This window comes from Bufo gargarizans, chromosome 2 (genome assembly GCF_014858855.1).
Source record: "Bufo gargarizans isolate SCDJY-AF-19 chromosome 2, ASM1485885v1, whole genome shotgun sequence".
Classification (NCBI taxonomy): Eukaryota; Metazoa; Chordata; class Amphibia; order Anura; family Bufonidae; genus Bufo; species Bufo gargarizans.
Genome location: NC_058081.1, coordinates 700,024,318 through 700,038,377, shown reverse-complemented (window position 1 = coordinate 700,038,377; position 14,060 = coordinate 700,024,318). Strand labels below are relative to the sequence as shown.

The 14,060-nt window shown below is 49.3% G+C and overlaps 1 protein-coding gene across 2 annotated transcripts in view; it reads right to left on the bottom strand.

Annotated features, from left to right (window-relative positions):
• EPHB2 (EPH receptor B2) overlaps positions 1-8,668 on the bottom strand; it is a 100,373-nt gene extending 91,705 nt beyond the window's left edge. For both annotated transcript variants that reach the window (XM_044282421.1, XM_044282422.1), the window contains exon 1: positions 8,444-8,668. In XM_044282421.1, coding sequence (XP_044138356.1) covers positions 8,444-8,501 — 58 coding nt within the window. In that variant the 5' untranslated portion in view covers positions 8,502-8,668. The remainder of the gene's footprint in view (positions 1-8,443) is intronic.
• Positions 8,669-14,060: the final 5,392 nt, after the last annotated feature.

The window sequence follows — 14,060 nt, the reverse complement described above, 5'->3', positions numbered from 1 at the left end:
GATGAGCACAGTGACGTCATCAAAGGTCCCATTCCTGTGCACAGCAAAGAAGAAGACAGAAGAGATGTTGGCTGCGCGATCAAGTGGATTAAGGTGAGTTAAATTTATTTTATTAATTTTTTTAACCCCTCCAGCCCTATTATACTATGCATTCTGCATTCAGAATGCTATTATTTTCCCTTATAACCATGTTATAAGGAGAAATAATCCAATCTACAGAACACCGATCCCAAGCCCGAACTTCTGTGCCAAACATGCCGATTTTTCTCACGTGCGTGCAAAACGCATTACAATGTTTTGCACTCGCACGGAAAAATTGTGCATTTTCCTGCAACGCACCCGCATCTTATCCGGGCAAAAAACATGACGCCCGTGTGAAAGAGGCCTAAAGGTGGAAAAAGTTCTGAAATTATTTATCTTTGTCTCATTTTTTTACATCACAGGGGCGTGTAGACTTTTTATATCCACTGTATGTCTATAAATGTATATGTAATTATGTATATTAGGCAATGTGTATATAAAGTACGGTATATGATGTATGTACTTATGTATATAATGTGTGTAATAAAATACGGTATATGATGCATCGTATGTAAATATCTAGGCGTGTGAAAGGTGTATATACTGTCTATAATACTAATATAAATACACTCCTCCTGAGGACGCAGAACGGCGAAACGTACGTCGAGGAGATAACATACACCTATCCTGACTCTTAGGGTCCATTCACACGTCCGTTGTTTCTTTCCGGATCCGTTCCGTTTTTTGCGGAACGGATGCGGACCAGTTGCGTACCTATTCATTTTCAATGGGTCCTGAAAAAATTCGGACAGCACAATGTGTGCTGTCCGTTTCCGTTGTTCCGTTCCGCATGTCCGATAAAATATAAAACCTGTCCTATTATTATCCGCAACAAATCGGTTCCTGGTACAATACAAAGTCAATGGATCCGAAAAAAACGGATGACATACGGAAACATTTTCAGGAACAACGGATCCACAAAAAAACGGACCAAAATTCGGGCTATAGAAAAATACTGACGTGTGAATGGACCCTTAGGCTACATGCACACGACCGTATGTGTTTTGCGGTCCGCAAATTGCGGATCCGCAAAAAAAAACGGATGATGTTACGTATGGCATCCGTTTTTTTTGCGGATCCGTTTTTTTTTGCGGATCCATTGTAATAATGCCTATCCTTGTCCGCAAACTAGAAAAAAATAGGACATGCACAATTTTTTTAGCGGGGCAACGGAACGGACATACTGATGCGGACAGCACACGGTGTGCTGTCCGTGTTTTTTGCGGACCCATTGAAATGAATGGGTCCGCATCCTATCAGCAAAAAAAACGGATCGGACACTGAAACAAAATACGGTCGTGTGCATGTAGCCTTAGGCCTCATGCACACGACCGTTTTTTTTTTTAAGGTCCGCAAAAACAGGGCCCGTAGGTCCGTGATCCGTGACCGTTTTTTCGTCCGTGGGTCTTCCTTGATTTTTGGAGGATCCACGGACATGAAAAATGAAAAAAAAAATCTAAGTCAAGTTTGCCATTGAAATGATAGGAAAAAACGGACACGGATCACGGACACGGATCACGGACGCGGATGACAATCTTGTGTGCATCCGTGATTTTCACGGACCCATTGACTTGAATGGGTCCGTGAACCGTTGGCCGTGAAAAAAATAGGACAGGTCATATTTTTTTTACGGCCAGGAAACACGGATCACGGATGCGGCTGCCAAACGGTGCATTTTCCGATTTTTCCACGGACCCATTGAAAGTCAATGGGTCCGCGAAAAAAAACGGAAAACGGCACAACGGCCACGGATGCACACAACGGTCGTGTGCATGAGGCCTTATTGGTACGATTTTCACTTTATGTCTCTGGTTACTTTCTTCAGATATTTGTATTGAACTGGATCATTCTTGATGCTGCTCAGGGAATGCGGTGCATTGACTCTGCACTGAGCGATATTTAGAGGGTGGATCCCCCTTCTGGCTCAGTGCATACTTTTTTCACGGCACCCTGTTCCCTGAACTAGCATTGCCCCATAGACTCATTACCTTCAGAGTGGTATACATACAAAGAATATAATTTGGATATATTCGCCATATGCTTATCAGTGATTTTTTGTATTTATATTAGTATTATGTTTGCGTTGTGATTTTTTTGAATAAAGATTATACATTTTTTACCTATGGGACCTGTATCTACTCTTTTCAGTGTGGCATATGTTAAATTAATAGAGTATCCCAGTGACAGCAATTGTTACATTATCTGACCTATAGGTGATTCACTTATCTATAATGTATATATTGTACATATGAATGTCTATAAGTGTATGTATAAAGTACCGTATATGATGTATGTAATTACGTAATGCTTCATATAGAATAATAGTGTACAAGATGGATGTAATGTAGGCATGTGTATAAGCCATCCAATGTATGTATGTGAATATACTGTATATGATGTATGTAAAGCGTGGATGTCACTGTGTATAGGTATGTAATATATATATATATATATATAAAGTCAGGCGTAAATACTGTATATGATGTGTACGGTATATATATATAAAGAACTGCATATGATGTTTGCAATTTTGGAATGTGTACATATAGAATAAAAGTAGTGTACAAGATATACTGGTATGTAATGTAGGCATGTGTATATGTATCTTGTGTATAATAAAGTTTTGTGTACGAGCCATCGTATGTATGTAATGTATATATAAAGTAAGGTGTAAATAATATAGTGTATATACTGTATGTATATATATAAGTGCTGTATATCATGTATGTAATTCTGCATGTAATGTGTAAATCTAGAACACAAGCGGTGACCATTACTTCTGTATTGCAGGCATGTGCACATATATGTTTAGATCTTGCATGTAAAGTACTATATGTGATGTACGGATTTGCATGTAATGTGTTTACAATAAATAAATAATCCAATGGAGGTCTATAGGATAAAAACATCAGCCGATGAAGAGGAAAGAAAAAAAATAAAAAAAATAAAAAACATGCTGCGATTGGAGAAAAATAAATAAATAAATAAATGGGATTCAGCCAAAAAATGCACCTCAAGGTGAAAAAAAAAAAAAAAGCCACTAGAGATTGTTCTGTGTTTAATGTTTCCACAGATTTTGGTGCAATATCTTTAATTGCGGTAGAATGCCTAAAAAGAGAAGAAAAACACCAGCAAAAAAGTGCACGAAAACCCCCCCCCAAAAAAGTCCTAAAAAAGCTATGCGTGACACCAGCCTTTAGGTCATAGGTTAACTATGGGGCTCAGGGAGTAAACTGGGAGATGGAGCAATGGTCAGTAGGAAGCAGCTGACCTCTGGGCCATACTCATATACATAACCTCAAGCCCCTCCCATGAGGAGGCAATAATATTCTGAACACGCCATGATAAGAGGACCCCAAAGTTCTATCAGGAGGAAACACAGACATCACTATATCCTGGACACCCTATGATAGGTAGACCCCGAAAGTCTGCCAGGAAGGGACACAGCCCTCACTATATCCCGGGCACCACATGCTATGAGGACTCCAAGCGCCTCCCAGGAGGGGTCACAAACCTCACTTTGTACGTTTCCATATCTGGGTCACGCGCTCCACAGACACGCCACATCCCCGACCTCGCGCTCCACACACACGCCACATCCCCGACCTCGCGCTCCACACACACGCCACATCCCCGACCTCGCGCTCCACAGACACGCCACATCCCCGACCTCGCGCTCCACAGACACGCCACATCCCCGACCTCGCGCTCCACAGACACGCCACATCCCCGACCTCGCGCTCCACACACACGCCACATCCCCGACCTCGCGCTCCACAGACACGCCACATCCCCGACCTCGTGCTCCACAGACACGCCACATCCCCGACCTCGCGCTCCACAGACACGCCACATCCCCGACCTCGCGCTCCACAGACACGCCACATCCCCGACCTCGCGCTCCACAGACACGCCACATCCCCGACCTCGCGCTCCACAGACACGCCACATCCCCGACCTCGCGCTCCACAGACACGCCACATCCCCGACCTCGCGCTCCACAGACACGCCACATCCCGACCTCGCGCTCCACAGACACGCCACATCCCCGACCTCGCGCTCCACAGACACGCCACATCCCCGACCTCGCGCTCCACAGACACGCCACATCCCCGACCTCGCGCTCCACAGACACGCCACATCCCCGACCTCGCGCTCCACAGACACGCCACATCCCCGACCTCGCGCTCCACAGACACGCCACATCCCCGACCTCGTGCTCCACAGACACGCCACATCCCCGACCTCGCGCTCCACAGACACGCCACATCCCCGACCTCGTGCTCCACAGACACGGCACATCCCCGACCTCGTGCTCCACAGACACGCCACATCCCCGACCTCGTGCTCCACACACACGCCACATCCCCGACCTCGTGCTCCACAGACACTGCACATCCCCAACCTCGTGCTCCACAGACACTGCACATCCCCAACCTCGTGCTCCACAGACACTGCACATCCCCAACCTCGTGCTCCACAGACACTGCACATCCCCAACCTCGTGCTCCACAGACACTGCACATCCCCAACCTCGTGCTACACAGACATGGCACATCCCCGACCTCACGCTCCACACACACTGCACATCCTGATTGCGGTATATCCTATGTATATTTGCAGTGAAACCTATGGCTGAAAATCGAGACTGACCCTCGGATTTCAGGCGCCAATCTGCAGTTCCTCACTTCAATGGGGCTAATCTGCATGTGGCTACCTTGCCATGGTTTCCACGCGGATTTCGACCAGATTCCACGCCAAGATCTGACACGTCACTGGTATGTGGTGGTAAATATTAGATGCAGAATACACGCAACTTTCACTTAGATTTCAGCATGGAACACGTGTGAAATATACGGCGAGTGAACATACCATCACATTATTTCACAGACCATGCATCCTTCATCACAGGACCTACATCCTCCCATGTAATCTTACACGTGTGTCATCTAGACATGTCCACCCCGCGTCATATATGCTCGCAGCACTTTAGGGGTCAATCTGATTTTTTTATACACCTAACCCAAAAACTTGCGCAGGGGGGGGCCCCCCATCCATGTAACCGTGGCGATGACAGATGGGTCACAGAGGAATATGCCGTTACAAAGACCACCCGCAGGGGAACAAGGACAGTGAGCGCTGCCGCTCCCCCTCCCCAACTATACAGAGTGGTTAATCGGGACGAGATCCCACCCTGTGACAGACACAAATCTACCCCGGGTGTTGTTGTCATCCGCTATTGTCCGAGTCTGTAGTCGGCGAGACCACAGCGTGGGCCCCAGAGCTGACAATCTAAGAGCACCACAGTCACCTCTCCCCAGCCGTTAACAACGCCACGTATACCGGCATTAAATAAGACGATCCTTCACGTCTCTATAATTAAAACCAGTCGAGGCCGAGGCCTCTTTTCTCTCGCGCTGCTGGACGTTTTCCCCCCTCGCTGCTGACTACAACATATAGACGCTGCTCCTGCCAGAACCCTGCGCTCTAAACACTGGCGGCTTCTGCCAGCGACCGTGAGTCACAACATACAAGTGCCCCCCCCCCCCTCTGCTTCAGGGGCCAATGTTTCTGCAGGGCCACAGGTGACTTGGGGGGGTAATAATTTACCGGGCCCTAAATCAGCCCCCATCCTGGTGGTCTTTAGACAATGCAGAAGCATGCGATGAAGCTCGTCTTCTGGAGTCCGGGCTGCAGCCCCGCGCCGCACAATAAAACAAAGCTGCTCTGGGGATTGCACTGAACAAAGCATCAGGCGTCTCGTAGTGACAGCATCTAGTGCTGCCAGCCGGGGGACCCCCTCACAATACAACCAGCCGGAGGGGGACCCTCACCCGCACTAGACACCCGAGCAGAGGGCCCCCAGTTCATGTGACCCCCAACTGACACACAGAAGCAAAGCCCCCACAAATCGAAGACGGAGGCGGCAGCAGCAAAGGCGAACGTATGTGTCAGCGGCTTTACATGAACTTTTTCTGATGCAGTACCTGCAGTCCTATGTAAAACAGCTGGAAACACAGCAAATTTTCGCCACAAGTGTCTGCAATGACAAACTCAGATCTGCAAACGTGAGGTACAAGAAAAAAAAGTTTATCTCCCACAATCCATACACAGCTGATGTAAGGACCTCTCCTCCGTACACAGCTCATGTACGGACCTCTCCTCCGTATACAGCTCGTGTACGGACCTCTCCTCCATACACAGCTCATGTATGGACCTCTCCTCCGTACACAGCTCATGTATGGACCTCTCCTCCGTACACAGCTCATGTATGGACCTCTCCTCCGTACACAACTCATGTAAGGACCTCTCCTCCGTACACAACTCATGTAAGGACCTCTCCTCCGTACACAACTCTTGTAAAGACCTCTCCTCCGTACACAACTCATGTAAAGACCTATCCTCTGTACACAACTCATGTAAAGACCTCTCCTCCGTACACAGCTCGTGTGCAAACCTCTCCTCCGTATACAGCTCGTGTATGGACCTCTCCTCCGTACACAGCTCGTGTACGGACCTATCCTCTGTACACAACTCATGTAAAGACCTCTCCTCCGTACACAACTCATGTAAAGACCTCTCCTCCGTACACGGCTCGGGTATGGACCTCTCCTCCATACACAGCTCATGTACAGACCTCTCCTCCGTACACAACTCCTGTAAGGACCCCTCCTCTGTACACAGCTCATGTACAGCCCTCTTACCTGTACAGACCTCTCCTCTGCACACAGCTCATGTATGGACCTCGCCTCTGTACACGGCTCATGTAAGGACCTCTCCTCTGTACACGGCTCATGTAAGGACCTCTCCTCTTTACCCGGCTCATGTAAGGACCTCTCCTCTATACACGGTTCATGTAAGGACCTCTCCTCTGTACACGGCTCATGTAAGGACCTCTCCTCTATACCCGGCTCATGTAAGGACCTCTCCTCTATACACGGCTCATGTAAGGACCTCTCCTCTATACACGGCTCATGTAAGGACCTCTCCTCTATACACGGCTCATGTAAGGACCTCTCCTATGTACACAGCTCAGGTATGGACCTCTCCTCTGCACGCTGCTCAGGTATGGACCTCTCCTCTGCACGCTGCTCATGTACGGACCTCTCCTCTGCACGCGGCTCATGTACGGACCTCTCCTCTACACGCGGCTCATGTACGGACCTCTCCTCTGCACACGGCTCATGTACGGAGCTCTCCTCTGCACGCGGCTCATGTACAGACCTCTCCTCTGCACGCGGCTCATGTACGGGCCTCTCCTCTGTACACGGATCATGTACGGCCCTCTCCCCTGTACAGACCTCTCCCCTGCACACAGCTCATGTAACTCGCCTCTGCACACGGCTCATGTATGGACCTCTCCTCTGTACACGGCACATGTAAGGACCTCTCCTCTGTACACGGCACATGTAAGGACCTCTCCTCTATACACGGCACATGTAAGGACCTCTCCTCTGTACACGGCTCATGTAAGGACCTCTCCTCTGTACACGGCACATGTAAGGACCTCTCCTCTGTACACGGCACATGTAAGGACCTCTCCTCTGTACACGGCACATGTAAGGACCTCTCCTCTGTACACGGCACATGTAAGGACCTCTCCTCTGTACACGGCACATGTAAGGACCTCTCCTCTGTACACGGCTCATGTAAGGACCTCTCCTCTGTACACGGCTCATGTAAGGACCTCTCCTCTATACACGGCTCATGTAAGCACCTCTCCTCTGTACACGGCTCATGTAAGCACCTCTCCTCTGTACACGGCTCATGTAAGCACCTCTCCTCTGTACACGGCTCATGTAAGGACCTCTCCTCTGTACACGGCTCATGTAAGCACCTCTCCTCTGTACACGGCTCATTTAAGGACCTCTACTCTATACACGGCTCATGTACTGACTCCTCTTCTGTATACGGCTATGTATGGACCTCTCCTCTGTAGACAGCTCAGGTATGGACCTCTCCTCTGTACACGGCTCATGTAAGGACCTCTCCTCTGTACACGGCTCATGTAAGGACCTCTCCTCTGTACACAGCTCATGTAAGGACCTCTCCTCTGTACACGGCTCATGTAAGGACCTCTCCTCTGTACACGGCTCATGTAAGGACCTCTCCTCTGTACACGGCTCATGTAAGGACCTCTCCTCTGTACACGGCTCATGTACTGACTCCTCTTCTGTATACGCTTATGTATGGACCTCTACTCTGTAGACAGCTCAGGTATGGACCTCTCCTCTGCACACAGCTCATGTACAGACCCCTCCTATACAGTTAATGTACGGACCTGTACACTGAGCGGCCGCAGTCAGCGCTACATCAGATGCCGGAGCCCCCTCCCCCCGGTTCTGTCTGTGCAGCCACTCACCTTCCACAGCCCGGACCAGGGGCAGCATCAGGCACACGATTATCCCGCACACAGCCATCCCAACCTCGGTGCGGTACGGCGCTCACATCCGTGCGGGGGCCCCAGGGGCGCAACATGCAGGGGCCCGAGGTGACAGCAGCCGCGCCGACCATGGGACTGAGGGGAGAGGGGAGACTGTGCGGAACCCCGGGGAGGAGCGTACCACTCACACCACACCACGGGGGGCACGGCGCCGGCGAGCAGCCAGACACACAAGCACTCTCACACCCCCGAGTTCTGTCACTCCCCCAGAACCCGAAAGTAATGAGAACAGTCTCTGCAGAACGTCTCCACTCCGCCCTACATCCCTTCAAACCCCAATAGAAACACAATAACCACAACGAACACCCCTCCCTGGAAATGGACTAGTCCCGACCTGTCTATCAAGCGAGAAAGCTGAGATTTCAGCCACAATGATGTCCCCGAATCCCGGAGAAGAGAATCTATAGAAGAGAGCCCCCCCCCCCCTGTATACTGCCCTATAGAAGAGAGAGCCCCCTGTATACAGCCCTATAGAAGAGAGAGCCCCCTGTATCCAGCCCTATAGAAGAGAGAGCCCCCTGTATACAGCCCTATAGAAGAGAGAGCACCCTGTATACAGCCCTATAGAAGAGAGAGCCCCCCCCTGTATACAGCTCTATAGCCCCCTGTATACAGCCCTATAGAAGAGAGAGCCCCCTGTATACAGCCCTATAGAAGAGAGAGCCCCCTGTATCCAGCCCTATGGAAGAGAGAGCCCCCTGTATACAGCCCTATAGAAGAGAGCCCCCTGTATACAGCCCTATAGAAGAGAGAGCCCCCCCCCCTGTATACAGCTCTATAGCCCCCTGTATACAGCCCTATAGAAGAGAGAGCCCCCTGTATACAGCCCTATAGAAGAGAGAGCCCCCTGTATACAGCCCTATAGAAGAGAGAGCCCCCTGTATACAGCCCTATAGAAGAGAGCCCCCTGTATACAGCCCTATAGAAGAGAGAGCCCCCTGTATACAGCCCTATAGAAGAGAGCCCCCCTGTATACAGCCCTATAGAAGAGAGAGCCCCCTGTATACAGCCCTATAGAAGAGAGAGCCCCCTGTATACAGCCCTATAGAAGAGAGAGCCCCCCGTATACAGCCCTATAGAAGAGAGAGCCCCCTGTATACTGCCCTATAGTGTCCTCTGCCCCCTGTATACAACCCTATAGAAGAGAGAGCCCCCCTGTATACAGCCCTATAGTGTCCTCAGTCCCCTGTATACAGCCCTATAGAAGAGAGAGCCCCCCTGTATACAGCCATGTAGAAGAGAGAGACCCCTGTATACAGCCCTATAGAAGAGAGAGCCCCCTGTATACAGCCCTATAGTGTCCTCAGTCCCCTGTATACTGCCCTATAGAAGAGAGCCCCCTGTATACAGCCATATAGAAGAGAGAGACCCCTGTATACAGCCCTATAGTGTCCTCAGTCCCCTGTATACTGCCCTATAGAAGAGAGCCCCCTGTATACAGCCCTATAGAAGAGAGAGCCCCCCTGTATACAGCCCTATAGAAGACAGAGACCCCCCTGTATACAGCCCTATAGAACAGAGAGCCCCCCTGTATACAGCCCTATAGAAGAGAGAGCACCCCTGTATACTGCCCTATAGTGTCCTCTGCCCCCCTGTATACAGCTCTATAGAAGACAGAGACCCCCTGTATACAGCCCTATAGAACAGAGAGCCCCCCTGTATACAGCCCTATAGAAGAGAGAGCCCCCTGTATACAGCCCTATAGTGTCCTCTGCCCCCTGTATACAGCCCTATAGAAGACAGAGACCCCTGTATACAGCCCTATAGAACAGAGAGCCCCCCTGTATACAGCCCTATAGAAGAGAGAGCCCCCTGTATACAGCCCTATAGAAGATAGAGCACCCCTGTATACAGCCCTATAGTGTCCTCTGCCCCCCTGTATACAGCCCTATAGAAGACAGAGACCCCCTGTATACAGCCCTATAGAACAGAGAGCCCCCTGTATACAACCATATAGAAGAGAGACCCCTGTATACAGCACTATAGTGTCCTCAGTCCCCTGTATACTGCCCTATAGAAGAGAGCCCCCCTGTATACAGCCATATAGAAGAGAGCCCCCTGTATACAGCCATATAGAAGAGAGCCCCCTGTATACAGCCCTATAGAAGAGAGAGCCCCCTGTATACAGCCCTATAGTGTCCTCTGCCCCCCTGTATACAGCCCTATAGAAGAGAGAGACCCCCTGTATACAGCCCTATAGAAGAGAGAGCCCCCCTGTATACAGCCCTATAGAAGAGAGAGCCCCCCTGTATACAGCCCTATAGTGTCCTCTGCCCCCTGTATACTGCCCTATAGAAGAGAGCCCCCCTGTATACAGCCCTATAGTGTCCTCTGCCCCCTGTATACTGCCCTATAGAAGAGAGCCCCCCTGTATACAGCCCTATAGTGGGCAACCTTTGGCACTTCAGCTTACTTGCCTACTCCTGCTGTCTACAGTGTCCTCCACATCTCTGTATACTGCACTATAGTGTCCTCACCTCTATATTCTGCCTTATAGTGTCCTCAGCATCCCTATATCCTATCTGGTCCTTAAAGCACTCAGGAGAAATGACCCTATAGGTAGGAGTCTTTCACCTAAAATGACCATTATACACCACCGACATCATGATATCCATTACATTTCCCATTTTATAATCTTACCTTCCCTATTGCTGTCCATCGCCTATTTTCTCTTAAAAACGCTTTTATTCCATATGCTAATTAGGTTCTGAAGGTGCCCGGGGGCGGCGTTTATGCGGCTGGTGCCCATACCCCACGGCGCTGTTCAAATCAAACCCCTCCCCTTTCACCCCTCTGGCCCGCCCTAGGTTCTTCAGATTCCACCCTCCCGTCATTGACAAATCCGGCGCCTGCGCGGTTTAACATAATCCTCGCGCCTGCGCACTCCATTACCCACTAGGGCAGAGGCAGCAGAGCGTTTAATGCGCATGCGCCGGCCCGTGCCTCCCGTTCTAGCCGGCGGAAGTAAACTGCCGCAAGATTGGCATGTACGCAGAAAATCACGGAAAACGGAACAACGGACACGGATGCACACAATGGTCGTGTGCATGAGGCCTAAGGACAAGGAATATTTGGCTGTTCAAAAAAAAATGTAGCATCGGCAGCATTTTTCTTTAAATTCTCCAAAAGGCCTCTTTCACAGGGTCAGCATTTGTAAGCCAAACCCAGGAATGGGTCCAAAACACAGAAGAGATGCAAATCTTTCTATTATAGGTTATCTCTTTAGGTTCTACTCCTGGTTTTGGCTTACAAATACTGACCGTGTGAACGAGGCCTTAGGGGGAGATTTATCAAACTGGTGTAAAGGAAAACTGGCTCCCCCTTAGCAACCAATCAGATTCTGCCTTTCCTTTTACAGAGCTCCTTTGGAAAATGAAAGGTGGAATCTGATTGGTTGTTATGGGCAATGGTTTCCTTTTACACCAGTTTGATAAATTTCTCCCAATAAATGTTTGAGATTTCCCTTTAGGGTCCATTCGGACTTCCGCAAGAATGATCCACATCCATTCATTTCCAATGGGGCAGGGACCGGAAGTGCGGATGCGGACAGCACACAGTGTGCTGTCCGCATCCGCACCTGCGGTCCGTGGCCCCACAAAAAAAAAAAATAGAACATGTCCTATTCTTGTCCGCAGCCACGGACAAGATTGGGCATTTCTATACAAGTGCCGGCGATGTGTGGTGCAATTTGCGGACCGTAAAACACTACGGACGTCTGAATGGAACCTTACTTTGAGTTCCTGACCTAATATTTAGTGGCAGAACCATTGTTTCTGAGAACGGCTTGACACGTGTGTTGCATGGAGTCGACCACCTTCTGGCGCCTTTGAACAGATCTTCCAGTCCTGGACAATGTGCAGTGTCCCAGGGGGTCAGTAGTGTATGCTGGGCTTGGTAGTGCAGATTAACCCACTAACCTGGGATCCACTGTCGTCTTCAATTTGGGGCAAATGCTGGAACAGGCAGATGATTAAAAGTTCGTGACGCCAGTGTCAATTAAACGGTGACACGCCGTGTATGGTATTGTAGAAGAATGAAGCAAGCACAGGATAGCCAACAAAAACTGGAACTTTACTGAATATCAGCGATAATAATACATGGACGCAGTTAGAAGCGCCGTTCCATGAAAGACAGTTGGTTTTAATTAGAATACAGGTGGTTCTTGGAATTACAGGATGGCCGGTCTTAGCAATGTATTACACAGAGTGTTAATTGCAGGAGATGCAGTACAGGCGGCTTGCACACTATTCCTGACTGGTCCTGACACATGTGACTTCTTCTCCAAGGTCTAATGCCCTATAGCTGGCGTACCCTTGAAGCTGTCTTTATATAGTACCTCCTCTGTTATCTTGAGTACCTCTTGCTTTATCTGATCGGCCTCTGTGGTATTCTGTGTCCTGGCTGGTGCTTATGCTGTTTCCGCTACAATGGATGATGACTCAGGAGGGGAACCTTCTCCTTGGATCCGGAACCCGGTTACAGGGCCTTTACCACCCTCTCCTAGACGGCAGGCTTCAGGCCTGCGCTTCTCTCACAGTCCCATAGCCTTGACTTTACTCAGACACAGGATCATCTCTGACTCCTCTTCCCACTGTCTGACTGCTTACTACTTCCTGACTGGGCCTTATATAGACTAGGGCTCCCTAGCTCCCTCTAGTGACTGAGAGCTGGAATGACACCCTAGCCGGCCTGCACATGCACGTTTCACAGTAACAGGAAAATACATAGCAGTACATTGACAAGATGTTCTATACCAACCTCCCCTTAAATACAGGGGGAACGACAATACCCAAGTGACCCTTCAGTAGTGACGGGGTATTACTCTCCCGTACACTACATACCCCGCTGCTTTAAGCTGAGTACGACCTCGTACTCCATCAGGGCCCGCCCAACTGGAATCATGACCTGAAATAGAGAAAGACACATGCATGCATACATATATGTCATTTACACTCTTATCAGACCCAATTGGCAAAGGTGAAGTGCGGTGACAAGGGGCGTCGTTCTCTTCTTCTCAGGATAATGAGTGGAACGGGGGCGCTGACCTGGCACAGCGTGATGTTTAAAGAACCAGGATAGTCCATGACAATAAATAAGTCCATAGTAATATCAACATCTCAGAGGCTTGCACATAGGAAGTCCATCTCTGGGCATATAGACGTGAATAAAAACCGGTTATTAAATACTGTCAGCAGCACATATATAAAATGACAATACAGGACTCTAACAATACCAGGGCCATGTTATCCTGGCAAGTCCTGCTTACCCTTTAAAATAGTGCTGACATAAAAATGTCTTTTCAACCTGAAATGGGGGTAAAAAGGGGTAAAATGGTGCAAAACTAAAGGCACAACTGGGATATTAGCAGCAAACCGGATGTCCCAAACATAACAAGGGCAGCTGGAAGCAGTGGTATACAGTGGCACCATTATTCAGTTAGGATGCCACCGGCCGTGTGTAACTGGCAGCAAGCTTGACCAGCTCTGCCAACCGGAGGGACAAAACGGCCATTAGAGAGACGGAAAGGAAGAAAGGC